This window comes from Astatotilapia calliptera, chromosome 16 (assembly GCF_964374335.1).
Source record: "Astatotilapia calliptera chromosome 16, fAstCal68.1, whole genome shotgun sequence".
Lineage (NCBI taxonomy): Eukaryota > Metazoa > Chordata > Actinopteri > Cichliformes > Cichlidae > Astatotilapia > Astatotilapia calliptera.
In genome coordinates, this window is record NC_137437.1 from 20,510,681 (window position 1) to 20,534,575 (window position 23,895).

Sequence of the window (23,895 nt, forward strand, 5' to 3'; positions counted from 1 at the left end):
CAACCCTGATCTCTTCTGGACATTACCTGGTGAAGCTCCTCAGTCCAATAGCTGTCAGCTCTACTCAGGCAAAACACCATACTAAACCATGTGACACTGGCCAAAGTTCATCCCACACATCCCAGCTTTTGATGTTGGATACTGGCATAAATCCTTAATGTTCTTCAACTGCTTTCTTTGCTTTTAGAGAGTGATAAAAATAGAAAAAAATTAATGAATACACTTTGCTTGAGTGTTTCCATTAAAAACAAAGGGGTGCCAAATGAAGCTTATGCATAAGTTCAATAAGGGGTCTCACATCTTTCTGTTCCCAGGTGTTGCCAGCTAAATCTAAGCTTCACATCACTTCCACTTTCCCATGCCATCAAACTGTTTGTGACATCACTGGTCTAGTCCAATCATCTTTCTCCCAGCCTTCTTCAGGCTAATTCACAACGTCTACTTTAAATCTTAAATCATCTCCACCACCAGCGTCTAAACCCGGGGGGGTCCTGCTCTATTCCCTATCACCGCTGGGCTTCTGTTGAAGTCTAACCACCAAATACCTCTATCTAAATTCTCTGCATCAATAAATCATGTTCATCTCTGTCTAATGATCTCTCCTTATTGAACTAACCTGTACGTCTTCAAATGGTACTTCCTGTCTCTGATCATGTGAGGCGCCCTGGAGAGGATGGCATTCCGGAGAATCTGCCCTGCACGGAGGATCTTCTCGGAGGGGACCTGCACGGTAGAATTTTAGTTAAATCTCAGCACACTGTGGAGTCTGACTGAGTGCAGTGATTGTGTTTACTACCTGAGAAAAGCATTTAGGGTGGGGTTTGGCTGGACTTTGAATGAATGACTTCTGCAAAATAAAGTGAAACATAAAAAAAATAAAATGAGAGGAGGTGAAATAAAATGCCTCATGCATGACACTGAAACTCAGAATCTACTGATGGCATTACACTGAATCTCACAAAGTGGGTAAAACTGAAGGTTCGCCAAAGAACAAAACAGTCCAGTAATTTGCAATAAAATACATCGGGGAAGAAACAATGTGTCAGAGAGACAAGTCCGGTCTGATGTTTTTCCTCTCACTGTGGGGCCACAGGATCTCATCCTCGCTGTTACTGCATGACTCACAGCTGACATTATGATTTTATTGCATTCAAATTTGATTTTTATTTACTTTTTATTTACTTTCCATACCGTTCCGTTAGCAGAGTCTTGACTGATGCATTCAGTTGCTTTAATGGGACACAGATACTGTGAATTACAGTCTGGGAGTGCTTTTTTGTTGTTGTTGTTGTTGTTGTTGTTTTTGATTTTTCCAGCTGAGGATGGCCATGGGGTGGGCTGCAGGACTTTGACATTTAAAATGCATTCTGAATGCTTCAGAGAGCAGTGCAAGTCATGCATTTATGTGAAAGCTTTAAAGCCTCATCATTTATTTACAAGACATTAGACCACTCAGTTGCCAAAGAAACTGGGCTTATTTATATATGTTATAGTAAATTAATTCTGTCTTTGTCGGTTACATAACAAGAATGCACACTTTCAGTTTCTCTTTTTGTGTAAGAGAGCGATTGTGATGTGGCTAAACTCCATAAGTGAACAACGCATGTAGCTCCATAAATCTGCTGTAGTGCAGCGTTATCAACTCAGTGGTCAGGAAATGACAGCAGGAGAGGGGACAGGAACTGTTCTGGATGGAGACGAGAAATCCAGTACTGTGTTTATATTTAGAGCAACTTTAAACAAACTTCACATTCCACACTTATTTCTGTGCCCCACTGAGGAGGTGAGCAACAGTACAGGATGTTCTTGCGGCCTCATAAAATGAAAAGGTTTCATCCTAAATAGAGACAGAGGAATTACCTTATTCAGAGGTTTGGAGACAACAAACGAGTTGTTGCTTATGTTCTCTTTGTCAGGCAGTCCTGGTGGGGAAAAACAGAGGATGTATGTTAGTCATGAAGGATCTGTAAAGATCCTGCAAAGCTGCAGAGAAAAAAAGACTTTATAATCACTGAGATGTCCGCTAAAGTTATAAGTAAAACACACACACAAGAAGCTTTACAGGGGACTCAAATTTACTATAACAAAAATCAACTAATCCTTGAAAACAAAAAAGTTGCATATACTGTACATGTTCTGTTAGAATTTTTTAATTAAAAATTGCATCCTGAATATTCAGTGGTGGTGTGAAGGTTCTCAGTCACCTCCACCTCCTCTCATCCGAGAAGCTTCTCGGAAGCTTTTCTTTCCAAGCTCCTTAGACTGTTCAATGGTCATTTTTTTTATGCTGAATAATTAGGTTCCTCCATAGACTCTGTAGAACAACTGTCAGTGGTTTGAATGTCAGACTATGTTGGCCTGCATTACTACACTTTCTTCATACTATTTCTTTTTGTTGGACCACCCTGACTTCAGAAGTGCCTTCATTACTCATGGCATACATTCAACAAGGTGCTGATTTTGGCTCACATTGACACGATAACATCACATAGTTGCTGCAGATTTCTCAGCTGGACATCTTTGGTGTTTTTCCAGTTTTGGTGACACTGTGCAAACTGTAGCTTCAGTTTCCTGTTCTCAGCTGACAGGAGTGGCACCACTGTGGTCTTCTGCCGCTGCAGCCCATCTGCTTCTGTGTTCAATGTGTTACATATGCAGAGTTGCTCTTCTGCAAACCTTGGTTGTAACACATGGTTAATTGAGTTACTCTTGCCTTTAAATCAGCTTGAAGTAGTCTGGCCATGTTTCTCTGACCTTTGGCTTCAACAAGGCATATTTACGAAGAGAACTCCCGCTCTTCTTCTGACCATTCTCTGTAAACCAATACTGTAAGTTGTGTTCTGAAATACTCCAACCAGCCTGTCAAGAACCAACAACCAAACCACGTTCAAAGATGTCTTGAAAATATCTACAAGCCTAAAATTGTATCGCGTTGTTTCATTTCTTTCTACATTTTATCTGCTCTACTGCCAGCGTGCAAACAACTGTCAAAAATAAAAATAAAAGTACTCACTTTTAGTACAGGATGGAAAAATGTTTACATCCTAACATTTTGTGAAAAAACTCCATACATAGTTGCTTTTACAGTTGACATCATGGTTTCTGTTTAATATTAATCCTTAAAAAAATAAATTTCCCCAAAGTTCTCCTCACCACAAGTGCAAAAAAGAGTGAAAAACACTGAAAGCACAAACATCTTATATAACCTACTGTATACGTGGTTCAGCCCGGAGGATTTCTGCATTTTATTGAAACCTTCAGCAGCAGAGAGGGTCATTGCATTTCATGCTAACATTAAAGACATGCACGGTTTTAGTATGAATTATATTTTTCATGTTATGTGTTTGTATAGAATTTGTGCATGTTTACAGAAGTTAACACATCTGCCCATCATTCTGTTTGCAAAGCTGTGATATCAGTCCGTTCATTCAACCAGGAATGTAGAGTAAAGTGAAAGTTAAACCAAGTGTTAGTCATTTGCCAGGAAAGAAAAATGCTGTTTCTGAGCAGAAATATTTTCCATTGTAGTGGCCAAACAAATGCATGCTTAGGTGGAGTGCATGACTGGAGTGAAGGAAACAATGCTGACCTGTTAATAACAAAGTGATTTAAAAGCGCACTGTAAGAAAACAGTTTAAAACATGTTTAATTCATTTGATTTGCTGTGACAGTAACAAAGCGGCTGAGCCTCTGCACAGGAGAGTGCTTCAGCCTCGAGCCGCCGGTGCTTGTGTGACTTATGTCTTTCTGCATCCGTGCATCGAGTTCAGGCTGTAAAACCCCTCAGTACTCAACTCTATGCTGCAAAAATACTCAAACCCCAGCTCTTATATTGCTGCAGCAAAGCATGCAGCAACCAAAAAGGCACATCCACTTTTAAAAGCTACAGTAGTTAATAAAATCTTAGCTTTAGGGACTGTAAGTTTGAGGCTGGGAGTTCTTTACAAGAAAATCTTTAAAAAGCATTTTCTTTCAAATATGTCCATCATCATTAAAAATACATAACAATAGACAGTGACCCCAGTGTTGGTAAACCAGCAGACTATGGATTTATGGACTGCCGTTCATCATTTTTATGATACGTGACTTTGAAGCAAGTTAAGTGCTCTGTTTGAGCAGAGCAAAGTCAATATCAAGTTAGGTTGCAACAGAAAAGCAGAAATAATAGTATCAGCCTCGACACAATGCCAGAGGTTCCAACAGTAATGGAGTTAGTCAGAAAGAAATACAATAAAAGATCCTTTTTATTCGTAGGAGCAGAAAAATTGGTTGTTTGTAAAAACATTTATAAAGTCAGAGGAGCCATTTACTGTAAAATGAAGAATTTCTTCTTCATCTTGATAAACTCTGAAGACAATCAACATACTAACACTGAAGTAAACTGAATCAACTTGAGGACGGCATGACAGCCGAGCAATTAGGAAGCACATGAGCAGTGAGTACTTTTTTTCTGCCTGTACTCTTGCTCCATTTCATTTAGTGAAACGGAGGCGCCCTTTCTCTAAATTTCCTGTCTCTCTACACCGTCGGCCACAAAAATGTTTTATCATTTGTGACATAAAAGCTGCTGAAAGTAAAACAAATCCACAAGCTTTTAAGACTATAACTATCTGTACAAGCTACTGTGTTTAAACGTGTCGGAGCATCAGCACTGCGACATTTTACAGTTGAATGTTAGCATGACATTTTATGCAATGTTCAGTGAACGCTTCAAAATCACAGGACAGGCTGTGATTTTGAGGCATTTGTTGATTATGATGGCGTAACTGCTAATAATAACTGACAAAGTTAGGAATGAAATATATAGTTGTTAGGTCCAAACGAGGTCACTTACTGTCTGCGTTACAACCGCTTTCCATGACACCATAGCGTGGGGCGAGTAGTCCAGCCATACAGTGATGATATTTCTATAAAAATAAAAGCAAATACCAGTTACACTTGTAAATAAAATAATGTTTAATGTAAAGTAAATTGTATAATATATATATAATATGTATCAATAGGAATCAAATAAATGCATACAGGTGGAGTCAATCCATCATTATTACACCAAAACTGAAATTAAAATATACTCTCGATGGCCTTTATTTAGCTGCTTCTGACTCATCAAGGTGGCTGATGATCTATGGCAGCAAAAAGATCACAATAACTGGAAAAATACTTAAATGTGTCTCAGGAATCACTCTAGGACTCAAAAATCTATACTTCTTAAATGTCTTTCCATGTTCTTTAGCTCCCTCTTTTCCAGCATTTCCCATCTCTGCCTCTCATTAATGTGTTGTCTAACAAAGGCAGGACAAGAGGAATAGAAATCACCCCCACTGTCATCACTTGTCTCTAGGCTGTGTGGAAAAAATAAAAAGTCAATGAGGGTTTCGGGTGTCTGATGATATTTCATTCTTATTAGTCCTAACATGCAAATGTAAGAACGGTTCAGTGCATAATTATTAAAAATAGGGGAAAACCACATACAAATACCTCTTGTATGTTGCATATTTCTTTTTGCCACTAAGTACATGTCCATTAATGCTGTTCCAACTGCAGAGAGCCACAGAACAAGCACAGCAAGACAATACAAGTATACTTCCCTCGTACCATAATTGTGTCCTGAGGCAGCACAGATATTACATAATGAACATCATACTGCACCCGTGCACTTACAAATGCAATGTTTATGACACTGGAGCACTAATAGGACACTCCAACAGTAACCAGCGAGACAGGTTTTTTTTTCAAATTCAGGAATAAAAAACACTAAAAAGATGCATAGAATACCATTTAATTCCAAATTATTTCTGTGATTTTTAAACTAACACTGTTTTCCTAGCAGCATATTACTGTACAAATTGTGTTCAGCCAGCTTTGGAAGTAAAGTATAGTTAGATGGTACAGACAACTACCTTTTAATAACGTACACTTAGCCAGTCACACAGCAGTAGCTTGATGCATTTAGGCATGTAGACATGGTCAAGGTGACCGGCTAAAGTACGATCTGAGCATTTGGGGAAGAAAGGGGATTTAAGGAACTTTGCACATGCCGTGATTGTTGTCGGAAGACGGGCTGAAACTCCAGAAACTGCTGATCTGATGGGATTTTCCCACACAACCACCTCTAGACTTTAAAGATAATAGTCTAAAAAGAGAAAAGATTCAGTGAGCAACAGTTCTGCTTTGAACTGATAGGAAGGCAGCAGTAATTCAAATAACCATTTTTAACATGCAATGTATGCAGAAGAACATCTCTGAAAGTACAGCAGAAGACCACACCAGGTCCATACACAGTGTATACCTTCTGATGGCTGCTTGCACCAGGTTAATGTGCCACAAAATTCAGATTAACTCAGGCTTTATTTTTGAATATGACAATGATTTCACTGTATGCGAGTCACCTCCATAGTCAGCGGAGCTTCAATAGAGCACCTTTGGGATGTGGTAGATTCTCATCATGGACATGCAGCTGAAGAATCTGCATATCTGAAAATCTCTGAGGAATGTTTCTTTGTTGTTCCACAAAAAACTAAAGCATATCTGAAGACAGAATTGGGTTGAACTGGTACTAAAAAGGTACAAATAATAAAGCATTGAGTGAGTGTGCATTTGTTATCGTATTTTAAACTTTGTCAATCAAATAACGAGATCTGCATACATAAATACATCACTCCAACACAGCTGATTGTTAAAATTATATTTTCTTAATAGGAATTTGCCAAGTAGATTGACAACTCAAGATTAATATGGGGTGAAAGACAAACAAAAACTGATTATGTGCTGCAGCCACTGCGTAATAGGTCAATAAAAAACTGATTGAGGACCACTTAGTGCCAGACCAATTTTCCCCACCATCCTATCTTCTGGTCAGTGGAGACTGAATGAAGGCAAGAACTCTAGAGCCCTTTGTTCCTCTGATGGCAGCGTACTCAGAGGTCATGCTTTAAACTCAATTCTGCACTCTGAAGTCAGTTAATCACTTAAGCAAGCCCTCAGTGGCACACAACCTTTTCCCTCAAGCCTTTTAGATATACCTCAGTGGCCTCAGGTTGTAACTTGACTTGTTGCTCACCAAGATACTAAAAGATATAAGCTCTCCAAGCTCCGATTTTGATAATGTGCCTGCTGTGAACATGCAAAACAAGATATTTAATTTTAAATTAATCAATGCAAAAGCAGTGATTCAGTCAGAGTCCGGCAATTCTATCAATCTTGGCTGACAATTAAAGGATTTAGGATTAAACTGAGGCACGCATGAACAAATGAACTCAATCCCTCTGAGCCAGTAAAGCCATGCTCCCTGAGGGACTGAATGCAGCAGATGGGATGGGAGCGTTGTTTTCGAGGGGGATTAGGACCACTGTCAGGTGTGTAAAAAGCAATCAGTTTCTATTTTATTCGTAATGACGTCTTTGACTCTTGTGATACACAACACGATATTTTCTGCAGGGAATTGTTTTAATACCAGCTCACTGTAACCTGCCATGTTTTCAGGACTGTCTAACCTTTTGCCTGTATAAAAACTGTCTTTGTTTTATTTTAAAACATCAGGCATGTAATAATAAAATCTTTTAAGTCATTAAAAAAGAAGTTTCTCACTCGGATGTCATTTTTTTATCATCATTCTTCACTCAGTTTCTTCTGGTTTGATGGTATATTAAATGAAAAAAAAACATATTCGTTTTTTCATAAAAGTCTCGGATGAGAAAATGAGTTCAAAATGTATATCATTTTCTTTTATTTAATAAATGTATTTTTTTCTTTTTTATAAATGCATCAAATAGTAATAACAGTTAGTTGTGGTTTTGCTTCTAAAAATCCATACTCTCATGTTTACGCTCTTTTAAGAAATAGTAAAGCTTCATGCAGATTCGTTTACCATACTGCAAAGGGAACATTCAAAACGGACATTTCTTATTTCTTTGTAACAAGTTAAACAAATAGTTAGACAGTTATATTTTTAATGTATAAAAACACAACATAAAACAATCTAGTCGGTATCTTCTGGAGAAAATTAGCATTTATAAGCCAGACATTAGAGAGGCAACAATCTCGTCGAGGCGTACTTCCTGAAATGTCAAACTGCTGCTTAACTGAAATGAATCAGTCTGATTATTCACTCACTGGCCTTTATTGCTTTCATCCAGATTAGAAGATTATTAGAGCATCAAATCAGCTCGCAGATCAGCTAGACTGGTTCAAACTGCAGCTATACTACAATTACTTTGATAAGTAGATTTGGCGCAAAAGTCATTTCTGACATTTTATGAGGCTCGTTTATTAAGATGTCTAAATGTGCCGGGATTGCTCCTCTGAAATGCTAATTCAAATATTTATTTCTCAATAAAATAGCAACAGCATCTGCTGCTCTGTGGTCTGCCAGACTCATCAAACTCACCAAACTCGCAGTAGCCCTACTCAGCCATACCTGCCCAGTCCAACTGTGCCTCTCAGACATTACCTTATTCCTAAGACTGAATTTAGAGCCAACTTTGATTCAGCCTTTTTGATCATTTATTATAATTAAAGTCCTTAACTTTGGTAGGTAACTTGGATCCAGAAATCTTTCAACCATGACAACATGGACACTAACAATACTCAGGTAGGCTTTGGCCTTTAAATGATGCTTGATTGATTCCTCTCTTTCTTTTCCCCAGTCAAGTCTGTCCCGTATTTAGCAGGTTAAAATAAAATAAACAATAAAAGGCGACTCAAATAGACCAATACGGCAAGGCTGGGTTGGTAAAGTAAATCTGTTGGACATTTTTCTTTGCCTTTAGACAATAATTCTGATGGCAAAAGAGCCAAACAGGACAGGCAAAAATAAATAAATAAATAAACAAATAAATAACATATCTGGCGATACATCCGTTGCTGGAAATTTCTTCTTGTTAAAATTGAGTTTTTCCTTCCCACTGTTGCCAAAGTGCTTGCTCACAGTGGGAAAGACATTCTTTGGTTTTTCTCTGTATGTATTATTGTAGGGTCTACTTTACAATATAAAGTGCATTGATGCGACTGTTGTGATTTGGTGCTGTATAAATAAAACTGAATTGCATTGAAAAAAAAAAGATGCTTGATTGGCACTCAGGGGCGCATACAGCACTACACTATTCACAGCAATTACACCACAAAGTGAACATGAACCACCTTTCATGTTGTTTACAACAAATTGTGATCAAACTATCCAAATGTTGTAGCAGTAATGTTTTTTCTAATTTTCTAATTTTCAATGTGTTCTGCTTTCAGAGATGATGTTCTGCATACGTTGGTTGTAACAAGTGTTGCTGGCAAGTGTTATAACAGCTGTAAGCATTTTATCAATTCGCCTTTGACCTGTGACATCACCAAGCTATTTTAACCCAGAGAATAGCTGCTCACTGGATGTTTTCTCTTTTAAGTCCATTTTCTGTGAACCCTGATGATGGTTGTGTGAAAGTATCTTTAGGAAGGGAGAATGTACTGGTTCAAGTTTTTAACACAGAGTCCGTATTAGGACTCACAAGCAGTTTGGAAAATAACATCCACACTTGTACTTGAGCTGATTCTGACAGCATAATGTGCAAAGCATCAATTAGAAAGACCAAATAAGATATGCAAATCAAATTATCCTTCACAGTTTGTCATTAAGTCAGCAAGCACAATGGATTAGTCAGCCCACAGTTTTTGATTCAACCCTTTATCCAAATGAATGACTGTTTTATTTCCATGACTAAATTCATGAACTTTTGCTTAAAGCAGATCAGTAATTTTACAAATACTTCAAAACTAAGAATGATGCTGTTTAAACTGATAATAGAGCAGACCAACACATCATGAAATTATTATTTACAATTATTTACAGTTTTGGACATCAAACATGGTGAAATAGGACACTGTGGTGTAAATTCAACATGGGAATATTGTTTTCATCCATTTTTTTCTATTCATTTTTACAATTACATTTCACTTACTGTTAAGTTTGGTTTTTACCTTTGTGCAAAAACTCTATATTTCATAAATATTTCAAACAATTGCAATGAGAAAAAGCTCATCGTTGGAGTCGAATGCTCGGAGTAAAAGCAGAACTATAGATAATAGATCTAAAAAGTTCAACTCAAAGAGCAGCTTAAAAAGGTCCCCTTTTCAACCTGAAGTATAGAAATGAGGTATAAACATGCTTTAAAAATATGAATTTACTCATTTGAAGTAGCATCTTCAAAGCTGAACCCAGAACAAAGGATGAAGTTCAAAGAATTATAAATAATAAAAAAACTATGTTCCTGAAATTTCTGAAAACAAAAGGTTCAAATGTAATGTTTGTCCACATTCACTCTATAGAGACTAAAAGTGAGCAGATTTCAACAGAAAAGGTAATCTTGCACTTCTGAGCAATACCACAGATTAACAATAGTGAAGTCAAGATTTTTTAATTAATTTTGCATCATAATCTCTCAGAGAGGATCACTACTTTTATTTTTTTTGTTATTTTGTGTAAGTGTAATATCTAATATCACCCTTGGTGATTGCTTGTTGTGCAGTAACAAACACTGACAGTCATTAGTGCACATCTGACTTTTTTTTAAAGAGCCAAAATTTAGATTTCCATTTGCTCATCTTAATTTGTTAGGAAGGATTCAACCAGAAAAGGTCACAAACATCCAAAAACACGGTTCAAACTGACAGACGAGCCACGTAATGCTGTAAGCGTCACGTTAGCTAGGAGCGTGTAAGTATAGTGGCGTTTGAAAGATCAAATGAATAAGTCTGGATGTGCTCTTATACATCTCTTAACCCTGTTCTCTTATGATATGTCATTTTATGTTTTTCCATATGCATTAAACAACTAAAAAAACTGTCACCGTGATTTGAAAATTGCAAAATAAGCATGTAATGCACAAAGGTGGTGTACTTTAAAGAGATGACATATATGTTTTATATTATCTATGTCATAACAGCAGATCAGTGAAGCTATTAACCGGGTCATCTCAGTGCAGTCTCAGTTCAAGTTCCTTCACGGTCTTTCACGCTTGAGTACGTTACTGCGTTGTGAGCATCACCGTGCATGAATGCACGCCTGTATTCTGAATGATTCACGAGAGATTACATAAGCAAACGTAGTGCAAACTGTTCTGAAAGTATTCAGCAGTTATTCTGAATATTTATAGGGATGCTTTGAGTTAAAGGGAAACCATTTAGGGAAAAGAGCTTCATTTCTACAGTTATAGATTTTCTTCCAAACTAAATTCAAACCATGAGGTAGGACTGAAAAAAGTAAATTTAAGCTTTTAAACTGAACATTCAGGTTATCCTCATATATCTAAATTTGCCCCGGTAATTACAAGGTAACTATACTGCAACTACAAAGATAAATTTCTATGAAGCATTTTTCATTTCTACATTTTGTTTCAAATGCAACAAATCAATTTTTTATCGCTGGAAAGCTTTGCAAATGTTACCTAAAGATGCTACCAGAGTCCCATGCAGCCTGCTACTGAAAGCTTCGCCACGCTCTCTTAATCCAGATGTTGGCAAACACTCCAAGCATGTATGTCTGATTTTAAGATTTCCAGGGTATCAAGCAGTCTGTCGCAGGTCACAGTCAGCATGGTCCAGCAGGATCCAGCAACGCCCTCAAACTGCTCTCAGAGCAGTGCGAGCAGACCGTCTCAGCCGGAGAGCTCAGCAGTGTGCCAGTCAGCTGCTGACTTCTTCTGAGCAGCAGTTGCTAGGTGATTACTCAACTCCAGTCACCGAGCACACGGGAGAGCATGCTCAATCTCTCCCTCTCTCTCCCTCTCTCTGTCACAAGCTCAAGCTTATCTATTCACACAATCCTGCTCATTTTCAGCATGGCCACCTTCATAAAGCAAGAGCAAAAGCCAGTCACAGACAGGATGCGAAGACTAATGTTCAGGAAGATAAAACTGACTGCAATGAACTGCAGATGTGCCAATCAAAGCTGAATTGTGGTTTGATTTTTATTTCAAGTAAAGTCTAAAAACTGATATTTGGATGTTTGGATGTTTTCGTCTGCAGACAGAAAAAGTCTTGTGGCTTTGCACATTATGTGTTATACTTGGAAAAGTACCACCCTGCTTCTAGTTTGTCAGGTGTTTGACATCTGCCAGTATATATTGAAGTATATACTTCAATATACTTCAATCAATATTAAGAAATTAAACAGGGAAATGGTTGAAAAATACTTTAGAATACCAAGAAGCTATGAATACAATATAAAGAAAAACTTTAATTAAAAATACATAGGTAGTACATGCTGAATGAGTAGCATAGGCTGCTGAGCTACACCCAATAAGTAATATAAAACAGTTCAGTGTTTCCAGTTTAGTGCACTTTAATTTTCCACTGAAAAATTGTGCCAATCTTTAAACAGAATATGACTCAGTACAGCTGTGCTGTCTCATAAAACAACAGCTTTTTGCAGTTAAAACAGAGTTAAAACACTGCTCATTTTTGTATTTTGCCTTTTTATGGTTGTCTGACATATGACATTAAAAATGTGTGAGTTGACAGTTAATGAGTTGTTTTTATTGCATTTCCAGAACTTATGTGTGTCTTATAAAAGGCTGAAGAAGTACATAAAAACTGTGCAGCACAGACACTGAACCAATCAGTTGTGTTGTGTTTTTTCGAAAAGGAAAAAAAATGTTGTTTTGCGTATTTCCCGGTGTAACTTATCAAAATAACCCAATACTAGCTTCATATTTGCGGTAGTAGAGATACATAAAGATTTTAATTCATATCAATGTCCCTTTCAAGAACAGAGAAAATCTGAATCTTATCTCTGACTTTGTTACTTATCGGAGCCACAAGACAGCCATATTGGATTCCTGGAGGTGATTATTCACACTATTAAGTGTTTAACCTATATGCTCACTGGCCACTTCATTAGATACACCTGTTCAATTATTTGTTAACACAAATATCTGATCAGTCAACCACATGGCAGCAACTCAACAACACGATTAAGATGACCTGCTGAAGTTTAAATCGCATTTTTAGAAGGTCCCAATCTGGGATGTCTCCTGTAGGGTGTGGTCAGAATTTGTCATGAACAACATCGAAGCACAGATCCATCCTGCCTTATATTCTTTAGGGCACATTTTGAGCCTAAATCATACCTAAATCAAACATGACATAGAGTTAACTGTATTCAAATTGTGGAAAAGACAAATCTGTAGCAACTGTGTAATGCTATGATACCAATATAGATCAAAATCTCTGAAGAATGTTTCCAGCACGTTGATGAATCTATGCTACAAATATTTAAAGCATGTTAAAAGAGAGTCCCCATTAACTAATGAAGCAAGGTAGAACTAATGACATGGCCAGGGAGTGTATACAAAGAATATATCATCAGCAAAGTGAAAAAGTAGAAAGTAAAAGAAGCCAGAAAGCAAAATACTACACCAAGTGTCATCTAATGGATGTTTATTTATTTTAAAAATATTTTAATTATTAATTAGTCACATCACATGTCTTATCTCTCTTAATCCATCAAAAACAACCGAGAGTCATTTTACTTATTTATTAAGTATTTTGTCATTTACATTCTAATTTCTCAACATAAGACAATATGAAAATACCTACAAATTTAAATAGTTATTCAGTTTCTACAGCTATTGATCTAAGACAGAGAAGAAAATGGGATTACTAATGAGAGAAGGTGCTGAAACACACACTGATCACACAGGTGTAGGTGAGTGTGTCACTGTCAAATCTGACAGCCTGTCACATCCAGCCGAGAGAACAATAAGGGGCCTAGATTCTGCAACAACTTCAAGAGAATTTTGCAAATCAAATCATATTTTGATTTAACAATCTTGAATTTGAATTAATACAGGCTTGTACTGAACAGGCAATAGCATAAATTATCTTTTGTAGCTGATAAAGACAGTGGAAGAAGAAGATATCCCATTTTCCTTATTTTCCTCTCGTGTCACAAATTTGACCTGTAGGACTATGTGCCTTAACTTGCAAGCTTAACTGAGGTCGGGGACGCTGGTTGCATTACTCTGCCTTGCAATTTGGCTCTGTTTTTGTGAATTAAGAAAAATAAGCAGCCATGCTGGCAGTGTTATCATAGTTGGTTGTAAAATCTGGTTTGCCGTAAAAAAATAAAAAATAAACGTGTGTCAACAAAGTCAACAGGGTTCATCCTCTTGACACAATGACTGTGATGAGTCAGTCAGCCACATTGCTATCCACGGAGCAATTCTTCTAGTCTAGCTGAATAGGATTACAAAGATCAGCAAGGGCAGCTGCAGCTTCACAGGTGCTGTTTTATTTTACAGAAATTCATGTTGCAGGCTTACGATGATGTAACAACTCTGGGCGGAGATAAGGCAATTATACTATGTTGATACAATCTTCCTGCCCTTTCGTTGCACGTATCCACCGACCGCTCCTATCAGAGGATATATGTGGCCTGATTTTTCCAACCTCCCCCTTACCCAGTCCTCAGACTCTAGAGGGCATGTTGCATCCCTGCCACTTCCTATTCATCACTTTTTTCCACGGGTTGCACACCGGGTTGCTTCTATAGACTGATGATACTGACATACCAACCTCCCTGCTGGGCTCAGCGACCAACAGACCTGCCCTAAGGATGAAAACACTACACATATAAGCATCTGTAATTCCATTTTACTCAATATACTATATGTTGAGTGTGCACATGCCTATAAAACTCCCTTTGTCAGATCTGATAGAAGATAACAAAGCCTCCCGTCCAGGCGGCCCCCAGGCTGATGTGATTGTAATACAGCCGCCTTGCCACCCAACAAGCACAAATTACAATTGTGTTGTTTCAATCACAGTGGCCATCGGAAGCAGGAAACAAAGTAAAGAGTAAGCTGATGACCAGGCCGTCTATGCTTCAGTCAGCCTCCCTGTGTATGCTGAGCTTGGCTCATGTCTGCTATGTTAAACAAACAAGCACACGGACAGCTTCTGTCACGTGCCGAGCTACATGAAAGGCGCTCTCGGTGCTCGGACGATTCAGCATAAGAACATAAATATTAAAATTGCACGCATGGGCGCTCAGGCTTTAATATGCATAGATGTCATACACCAAGACATACAACATTTTAAGGAACAAATATGGAGCAAAGTGTCTTGTTAACATTAGTGTAGAAAACCTTTATTTATATGAACTGGTGAAAATGGTGAAAATGAAAGGACAAAACCTGAACCTTTGACCCCCTGTGGACCAGATGTTGACGTAATTTATCATCATCTGAAAGACCATTTCACAAGACAACCATCATCAAAACACCAATTGAGATAATATATATTTACCAGCCACTTTATTAGGTATATCTGTTCAACTGCTCCTTACTGCGACTTTCAAATTTGGAGGCGACTCATTAGATTTGCGAATGTAGACATGGTCAAGGATGGGGGCAAAAGGTGGGTCAAGTGACACTAAATGTGTCACAGTTGTTGGTCCTAGACGACTTGGTCTGAGAGTTTCACAAACTGCTGATCTCCTGGGATTTTTCTTCACAACAATCTCTAAGCTTTACAGAGAATGGTCTGAAAGAGAGAAAATATCCAGTGACTGAGCAGCAGTTCTCTAGGAGAACTCTTGTTGATATCAGATGTTAGAGAAGAATGGCCAGACTGCTTCAAGCTGAGACGAAGACAACAGTAATACAAACAACCAATCATTACAACCAAGGTATACAGAGGAGCATCCCTGAATAATCAACACATGAAACACTGAAGCAGATGGGCCACAGCAGCAGAAGACCATACCAGGTGCCACACCTGTCAGCTGTAAACAGACAACTGAAGCCAAAATTGGCACACTGTGTCGAGTTCTGATGCAGTGGGTGGCAGGGTAAAGATTTGGTGTAAACAACATGAAAGCATGGATCCATCATGCCTTATATAAGTGGTTTTTAGGCAGGATAACATGTCATGTAATAGATTTGAAGGCAACAAAGGTGGTGTAACCTTGTGATGCTATCATATCAATATGGACCACAGTCTCTGAAGAATGTTTCCAGCACCCTGTTGAATCTATTCCACAAAGAATTGAGGCACTTCTAATGGGAAAATGGTGAATGGTGAGTGTACTTTATAACTCCAAGTGACTTCTGGAGACTTGAAGAATCAACGTGCTAAGGCACGTCAAAGTATTTTCCCAAATGCATTTACTATGTTACGTTTATCCAATTTGTCACCTCTCTGTAATTCTTTTATTTACTGTATTATTCCAAACAGAAGGTTGAAACACCTACAGAAAAAATACACTAAATTATTCACGAGTATAATCATAAATAAAGCTAGTGTTGTTCTCACTCTTGCAAAATTTTCTAAGACTGCTTGGCCAAAGGCAAGGGGACAGTTCTGTGTTGTAGGGAGGAGGAGGTGGTGGAGGAGGAGGTGGTGAAGGAGGAGGCGTGTAGCTTTGTTTAAATGCTTCCTTTGGCTCAGACCGGAGCAGGTAATATATTTCCTTTAGCATCACTCTTTTCCCATCTCCTCACATTAGCTGTAATCAAGCTGTATTCTTCTTTTCACCCAATCTTTCAGGGGCTGGAAGCAGTAAGAACACTGACCTCATGCAGCTTAACATTCATCATGCACCACAGAATGCAATTCAGCTTAAATTAAGACCCTGTGAAGCAGCTGAGCTTTATCTGCAAAAGCAACCATCAAGACACGCAGGAAACTTAGAGTCACCACAGCACATCAGAAGTGGCTCACACAGTCTGATGTCTGATGCCACCAGTAACAAGATACACCTTAAACAATCGTTCAGCACTGCAGTAAAACTAGGAGGAAAAAAATAAGCACATATGCCTGGAAGAACATTCAGGCGAACTGTTTGTATGACCAACAAACTGCAAAATACAGAAATGATCATCTGTCTCGATTGTGTGAATTTTGACCGCAGTGCTGCTCAGTACCTGAGCAGCACTGCTGGCTAACTCAGCACATCTAACAATAGAAGATCCATGTATTGATGCTAATGCTGTAAATCACTTTTCTGTTTTTTTAGATGAAGTTCTGTACAAGAAACACTGCAAGGACGGGAGACATCTCAGCGTAGGACATATCTCATTTAGAGAGCTTCAACTTTAAACTACCCATTATCCTTTTTTTCCTACACAAAAATACCAATTACCTTGAGAAATTTTTAAAAAGCCTCAAAATTCCATGTGCAAACGTACTACATTAAAACCATAATGAGCACTGGAGAACTCAGAAAAGTGCCTGGTAAGATCCTTGCCTTTTAACAGCTGTACCTGTGATGCTGCAAAATAATACTTACAAGCCCAAGTCTTAAAGTTAGATTTAAACACTTATACTGTAATATTATTAGTTAGAAAATACAAGAATGGACCGTCAAACAAGCAACAAAGAGGACCAAGGTTGAGCAGAAAGCATTTCAGTGCCATTATCTAAGGAATGTATCTATCATGGGTGTGACGCCCTTCACAAACCTGAGTTTGAAACTGGTGCTGTGGGAAACTCTTTCCAAATATAGACACTCATTAATTTAAAAAAATCAGAAGCCTCGAAAAAATAGTATCTGTTTATCTTCATGCGCCAAACAGCATCTTCACCATCACTTTGCAGTGAGTCTTTATATTAAGTAACAAACAAGACCAGAAAGATCCAAGAGTGAGATAAGACAATCTGGACACCAGATACAGAAGCTCGAAAATCTAATTTGAGACGAACCGAACTGAAGAGGTCGCCCGGGGGCAGAGGTGAAATGTGTATCCCCGTTGAACTTCCGCGTGAGCATACACACAGCCAAATTAAAGTATCCAGCCACACACAGCTTCTGATGGTCAGTGTGCTGGAACAGACACAGCCTATAACTTAACCTGCTGATGCCCTTTGGTCCCAAAGGAAATGGGCTGTCTCTCTCTCAGGAACCCAGCCCAGCTGAGGGGGAGGTGAGTGACGAGAGGAACTTCTACACAGCATGGCACCCACCGGCTCACAGTAGCAGGAGACAGAAAGACGAGTGAGATATTTCTGACTGAAGCGGTCCATGAACATTATGTTTGTCTTTAATTTACAGTATTTAAACGTTTTATACTGAATGTTACTGCCCAGTTTTATACTTACACTGAATGACTGCTGAAATGATGCTAGTGTGAGTGAAAACACAAGGCTGGAGAGAGAGTTTCTCCTCAGAGCTACACTTCCATCTAGTGGTCAAAAGGGATAAACCAACCACTCATAAGTCAAAATCAGACGGAGCACTAGCAGAAGGTTACAGTAAAAGAATTGGACAGATTTTTTCCTCCAGAGGCCCAACAATAAATTCATAACCCAACCTTTGCTGATCCACAGGTGGTGTACACCACCTACGCTCTGGAGAGCGCTCAGCTCAATTCGTCACAGTTTTCAGATTTAACATTTCAGCTGCAACAAGAACAAGCTAGGACAGGTGGCTGTTCTCTGACTTTAAGCAGCCCCCTCAGTTACTCACAAATTAAATGATAACTGGAAACCAGTGTGTGCTGCCTTTGAGCTACCCACTCAGCTGATAAGGCGCTGCTTTGTCTTCAAATGATCAAAAGCGGTCTGAATTTTCTGTTTATCACTAAAATGAGAGAAGTTAGTTCCTATGGACACATTTATTCCATAGCATTTTCAAATCTTACTTTGAGACTTTGATATCTGAGATGTGCCACAAATCGTAATGACCCAGATAATTTCTGTACTCTGCAACAAGTATAGACGGAGCAAAACGAGGCACATACCTCCCACAGAGACCTAAACTCCCTCTGCTCGATGCGTAGGAGCTCACTGAATTCCCGTGTAATGATGGTAGCATGTCGGGGAGTGTTATCCAGGACTGACTCCCCAAAGGCCGTTCCCGTCCCCAGTGTGCATATAGTAACAGCATCCTACATGAGACACACCAACATCACACACATTCCTCTTAGATCATTCCTTCATTGGGATTAAAAACTTTCAACTAGATGAGAATGCTGTGAAGTTCAAATGTAATATTCTTAGCAAATGAATTTATGCCGATCGCACAACTCTCGAAGGTTAAAGAACTCCTGAGCACTCCATACACTCAACAAGATACAAACATATCACTCCAGTAAGCACCCAGACAAATAGGCTAAGGTGTGCAAAGTTCCACTGTTAACAAATGGTCAGTAATATTCCCTCATCTAACTTTTATTTTTCAAGTCTGATGAATTTCAGGTGGAGCTTTGCTTACAAAGTTACCGAGATCTTCACAGAAAGAGTAATTCAGCTTTGGGTGCAAATTTGGAGCATTAGTGTGTGAAGCTAAGATTGATTAAGATGAGTGTGATCTTGTGTGATACGTATGAAAGAAGAGAGCGATTTCTTTTAATTATCAATTACTTCATCAGCCTTCATTTTAATCTGGGGCTTTATGTAATGCTCGTGAAATTATACCTGATAACTTGATGTCTCGGACACCTTTACATCCAGCGAACCTGAAAGAACAGCATACCAGCACGTGCCAATATCTCCTTGTCGAAATACTGGGAAGAAAAAAAAAACAGTTTGAGAAAATAAAATAAAAATAGATGCACCGTCTTGTCCTCAGATTAGTTTCAGAGCTTTCACCTACTGGTGATGCCTTTTTCCAAGCACTCGTAAAATCCGCACAGGCATATCTGCTGCAGCAAACTGGGGTGGAATCTCTCAAAGGCCTTCACATTTTTCAGCCGTGCCAGGATTATGTCAACATCTGCCCCCGAGCGCTCTGCTGGTCTGGAGAAATACAAAGAACAGCGTGATGTACAGTTAACTAAAAATCTACATGAAAAGCTAACTGCAGAGCTGCAGAGCCTGCATCATTCAAAGCAACTGAACCTTTTTTTAAGTAAAGTTTACTTTGAACTCTGAAACATGAAGTCTGCAGAAGACACCATTAAATTCTAACACTGTACTATTCTATTTAACAAACTTGAAAGTCAATATTTGGTATGACCACATTTATTCTTCAATACAGCCTCAAAATCTCTGACAAATTCTTTCTTGTAATTAAGTAGTCTTTGGGAATAGTTTTCCAGGTTTCTCGAAAGCTCTTGTTTGGATGTTGGACAACTATTGCTCAAGAGCACCTTAAAAATTAAAAGAAAGTCTCAAGACTCTTGCATGGGTTATTTTAAGCTGTGGATCATGCAAACCTATTTTAACTGAGTCCAGGAATAAAAATATAGCAATTAACAGAATATGTACTCTTTAATAAAAGCACACCAAATTTAGTTTGAGATTATCTCTCGCATCTGTCTCATTTAGAACAATTTGTTTTTATTCTACAGTCAGATTTTTGTTGAACCAATAATTTCGTTCCTCTCAAACAATAACTGTCAATTTCCCAGTGTGCACGGCTGCTGCATTCATGAGTTGCATTGCAGCAATAAGAAAGGCTTTATTTCCAAAGTTGCACAGACCTTAGAGTAAAAATTTCTTTTGTTCTTTTATTTAAATTGAAAAGCCTGACCCAGTTTTAACTCCATTTTTAATGGCACGTTCAAACTGAATATCATTTGTTATTGCACTAATCCCTGCACTGAATTTTTACCTCTCTGTTCTGTGCCTGTCTCACTTTTGTTACACTCAGTCCAGAGCCTCTGATGTAACTGGTGGGTGGATAAACTGCAGCTTACATCACCTTTGAAACAAGGTCCGGCTTTTGAAAAAAAGTGAAACCAAACATTATCAATAATTCAAAGATGGAAACAACCTTTGTGCTTTTGTTTTTTGAAAATGTACTGCTCTATAGTTTTACAATACACTAAGTAACAGCTTGCGGGGGAAAAAAAGACTTTTCATCGTGTATTCCCTGGAAACCTTTAACCTCACATTATGCCTCTATAATTGTATGTACTCCTTGATAAGACCCTATGTTCAGCAGTGCAGCCGCTTTGAATGTATTCTGTTTTTCTACCCTGCATTATCATAATCAGGACAAGGCAAGAGAAAGAGAGACTGCGAGAAAGAGCGAGATGTGTGGGAGCCTGACTTTCAAAGCCAGTGTCTGTTTGAAAACTGACCTAGATGAAAAAAACAGAAAGAACAGAGAAAAAAGCAGAAAGTGCCAGTTTGACGTGCAAGTGAGAAACGATTATCTTCATCATGCAAGCTTGTTACAATTTGTACAATGCAAACAATGATCAACCTAATGACCAGTAATCCAACCTGAGATGTCAAATAATGAGCGTATTGATGAGTGAGATGTAATTTGTCTGTGAGCTTAGTTCAGGAAATGACACAACTGCTTTTCGTATTCACCAATCTTTTCCAAACTGTTAAATAATCAAGCAGTTTGGATAAACTTAGATGTCTATCATCCACTGAATTTCAATGTAAAAGTGTCAAATGAATGATAGGGTGACTCATGGATGCTGTTTGCTGTTTGGAAAAGGTGAGTCACCCAAGAACCATTTGACTTGAGGGACACAGGTGGCTTCTACAAGCAAGCAGAGGATATTACTGTGTAAACACGTCTGGCACCCTGTGTCACTTTGCTGTGTGTAGCTGTTGTACGTTGGACCTTTTGATATATGCTGCACCCCTTATTGTCATCATCCTGTAGATCAATAGTAAGCAACCCACTAACACCTGAGCTGCATCCAGTATATACTTGCATATTGGCCAAACTGTCTAAGCATGTAAATGTAAAAAATAATGTAAAAAAAAAAAACATGCAGTAAGAATTAAAATAGATAGATAGATAGATAGATAGATAGATAGATAGATAGATAGATAGATAGATAGATAGATAGATAGATAGATAGATAGATAGATAGATAGATAGATAGATAGATAGATAGATAGATAGATAGATAGATAGATGTGGCCGTGGCCAAAACAGACTAAAGGGCCACATCTCTGTGACAAAACCATCAACACAACAAATGGTGAAGCCAGCCTGCCTGCAGTTTTTCTGACTTCATAGTGTAGAGGTTAACACATTCACCTAATAAGTGAAAGATCCCTGTTTGATCCAGCAGAAGATAGAAAGAGTCAAGGAGGGGCAATCGTTAAAAAAAAATCTATGAGGTTAAACACGCAGAGTTACCTGCTGTGGTGACTGTTTGTGAATAAGGGAGCAGCAGAAAGAAGCAGTACTTTATATGAGTCCTCAGTAATACTTGTACATGGCTGCCATGTTGGCACAATCAAGTCAAAAGAGCACAAGATTGAAAAGTTGACTGATTTTCCTGCAGCATTATGCCAAGCAGAAAAAAGATTTTTGCTAGCTGAAGGACTCCAATATAGTTAATGGTCATAGCTTGGCCACCCTTGCAATAATCCTCTATGTCCGCCTGCATTCAGCAATTTCATTACTGCTCACGGCAAAAGTTGCAGAACAAATTTCTCTCAAATAAAAAAGTACTATACATTATAACCATGACACATATTAAATATCTTTTAATGTCTTATTATAATGATATCAGTATTTGATCTTTGATCTTCCAGTAGTCACAGAAAGCAGTTTGCTGCTGATTATTACAATAATCCCAGATAGTGAGCAATTGAAGTAAGTAGAATGCATCAAAGAGCCAAGTAATTGGCAAGTAATTTGACATAATTAATAAATCCCAGTCTGAAGCTGATGCCTTTGCTTTCCCCAACTCTACAGCTAAGTGGATCACTGTGCGTGACTCCTTTAGTCAACAGTGAGGTCAGAGGCTGTAGGAAAGGTAACCTTGGCGCGTCCAAGGATGCACTAACTCAAGCTGTGATCGGACTCACGACGTCCTAATTCCGTTTATTTGAATGTTTAAATGCAGCCACTGAAACACAACGCCCAAGTTCCTTACAGGATAAAAATCCAAATCGCGATATTTCCTCGTTAATTCATCGCTCTTACACTAGCCTGAGATGGGTCGGGTGAAATGGTATAAAGTGATTACCTCTTATCCAGACAAATCATCCACTCGGCAGATTCCGAGGAATGTGAAGAAGTGTGCGCTGCTACCATCTTGCGATCCTGCTGTTGCTGCTGCTGCTGCTAATGCGGAGGAGAGGGCTGGACCAACGACAGCAGCTTCATCTGCCTTCACTCACTCACTGCTGACAGTCCTCGCTGTCCCTCCTTACCTGGGCGGGAGCAGCGTGGACGAAAAACAGCCCACGCTGACGGGTTTTATGCAGCTGTAGTGAAAAGCTATGTTGTTAAGAAAGAAAATCTCAAACTGAGGACGGCAACAGTTTTCAGCAGAGATGTGGCTGGGGGGAAACAGAGCTCGGTCACTCATTATTTTTTTCAGCAATGGAGGTCAGTTTCTGCTATTAGGCACATGCAGGTAAAATGAACGCAGTCTCATAGATCAGTATGTCCCAGTGTTCGTGTTAAGATCAAACTGTTGCTTGGAATTTTCCAGTCATTTCATTTTTAGAGCTGTTGAACTTACACCGAGAGCTGTAAATAGAAGCAGCTTTTGTTGCTTGAATGAGGTGAGTCAGCACAAAGTGGCACTTCTCTACTGAAGGATACTGTTGCAAAGGTGAGGTGGAGGGCATACAGGTGACCTGTGATTGGTCGTAATCACATTAATGTTCATAAGTATTTAGACAGTGATAAAGCTTTTGTAGTTTTGCTTCTGTGAACCGCCACAGATGGTTTAAAATCAAACAATCGAGATGTGATTGAAGTGCAGACTTTCAGCTTTGATTTATTGGTTTTTACAGACCTTATTTTCTGAGTTTCCCCATTTTCAGAAGATCAAAATTAGTTGGAAAATTGACTGAAAAGCAGCTCCATGGCTAGGTGAGACCTGTTGTTCAGTTTTCCACTGGCATTTTCAATATGAGGTCCAAAGTGATGCAAAAATAAACCAACAGCAAACCACTTTAATTTTTTTTATAAACAGAATGGAATAACAGCTTGACTAAACAACAACAAAAGACCCGGAAGACCACAGAATAACGTGT

The 23,895-nt window shown here is 38.6% G+C and overlaps 1 protein-coding gene across 4 annotated transcripts in view; it reads right to left on the reverse strand.

Annotated features, from left to right (window-relative positions):
• rapgef4a (Rap guanine nucleotide exchange factor 4a) overlaps positions 1 to 23,020 on the reverse strand; it is a 37,540-nt gene extending 14,520 nt beyond the window's left edge. The window contains exons 1-8 of one of the 4 annotated variants that reach the window (XM_026145044.2): positions 22,875 to 23,020; positions 19,577 to 19,719; positions 19,399 to 19,487; positions 18,723 to 18,869; positions 4,835 to 4,907; positions 1,861 to 1,922; positions 797 to 847; positions 617 to 723 (exon numbers count right to left, since the gene is read on the reverse strand). In XM_026145044.2, coding sequence (XP_026000829.2) covers positions 617 to 723; positions 797 to 847; positions 1,861 to 1,922; positions 4,835 to 4,907; positions 18,723 to 18,869; positions 19,399 to 19,487; positions 19,577 to 19,719; positions 22,875 to 22,942 — 740 coding nt within the window. In that variant the 5' untranslated portion in view covers positions 22,943 to 23,020. Of the gene's footprint in view, positions 1 to 616; positions 724 to 796; positions 848 to 1,860; positions 1,923 to 4,834; positions 4,908 to 11,426; positions 11,680 to 17,685; positions 17,808 to 18,722; positions 18,870 to 19,398; positions 19,488 to 19,576; positions 19,720 to 22,874 lie in introns of those variants that run through there. The other 3 variants (XM_026145045.2, XM_026145047.2, XM_026145046.2) reach the window with 3 other exon arrangements.
• Between the last annotated feature and the right edge of the window lie 875 nt (positions 23,021 to 23,895).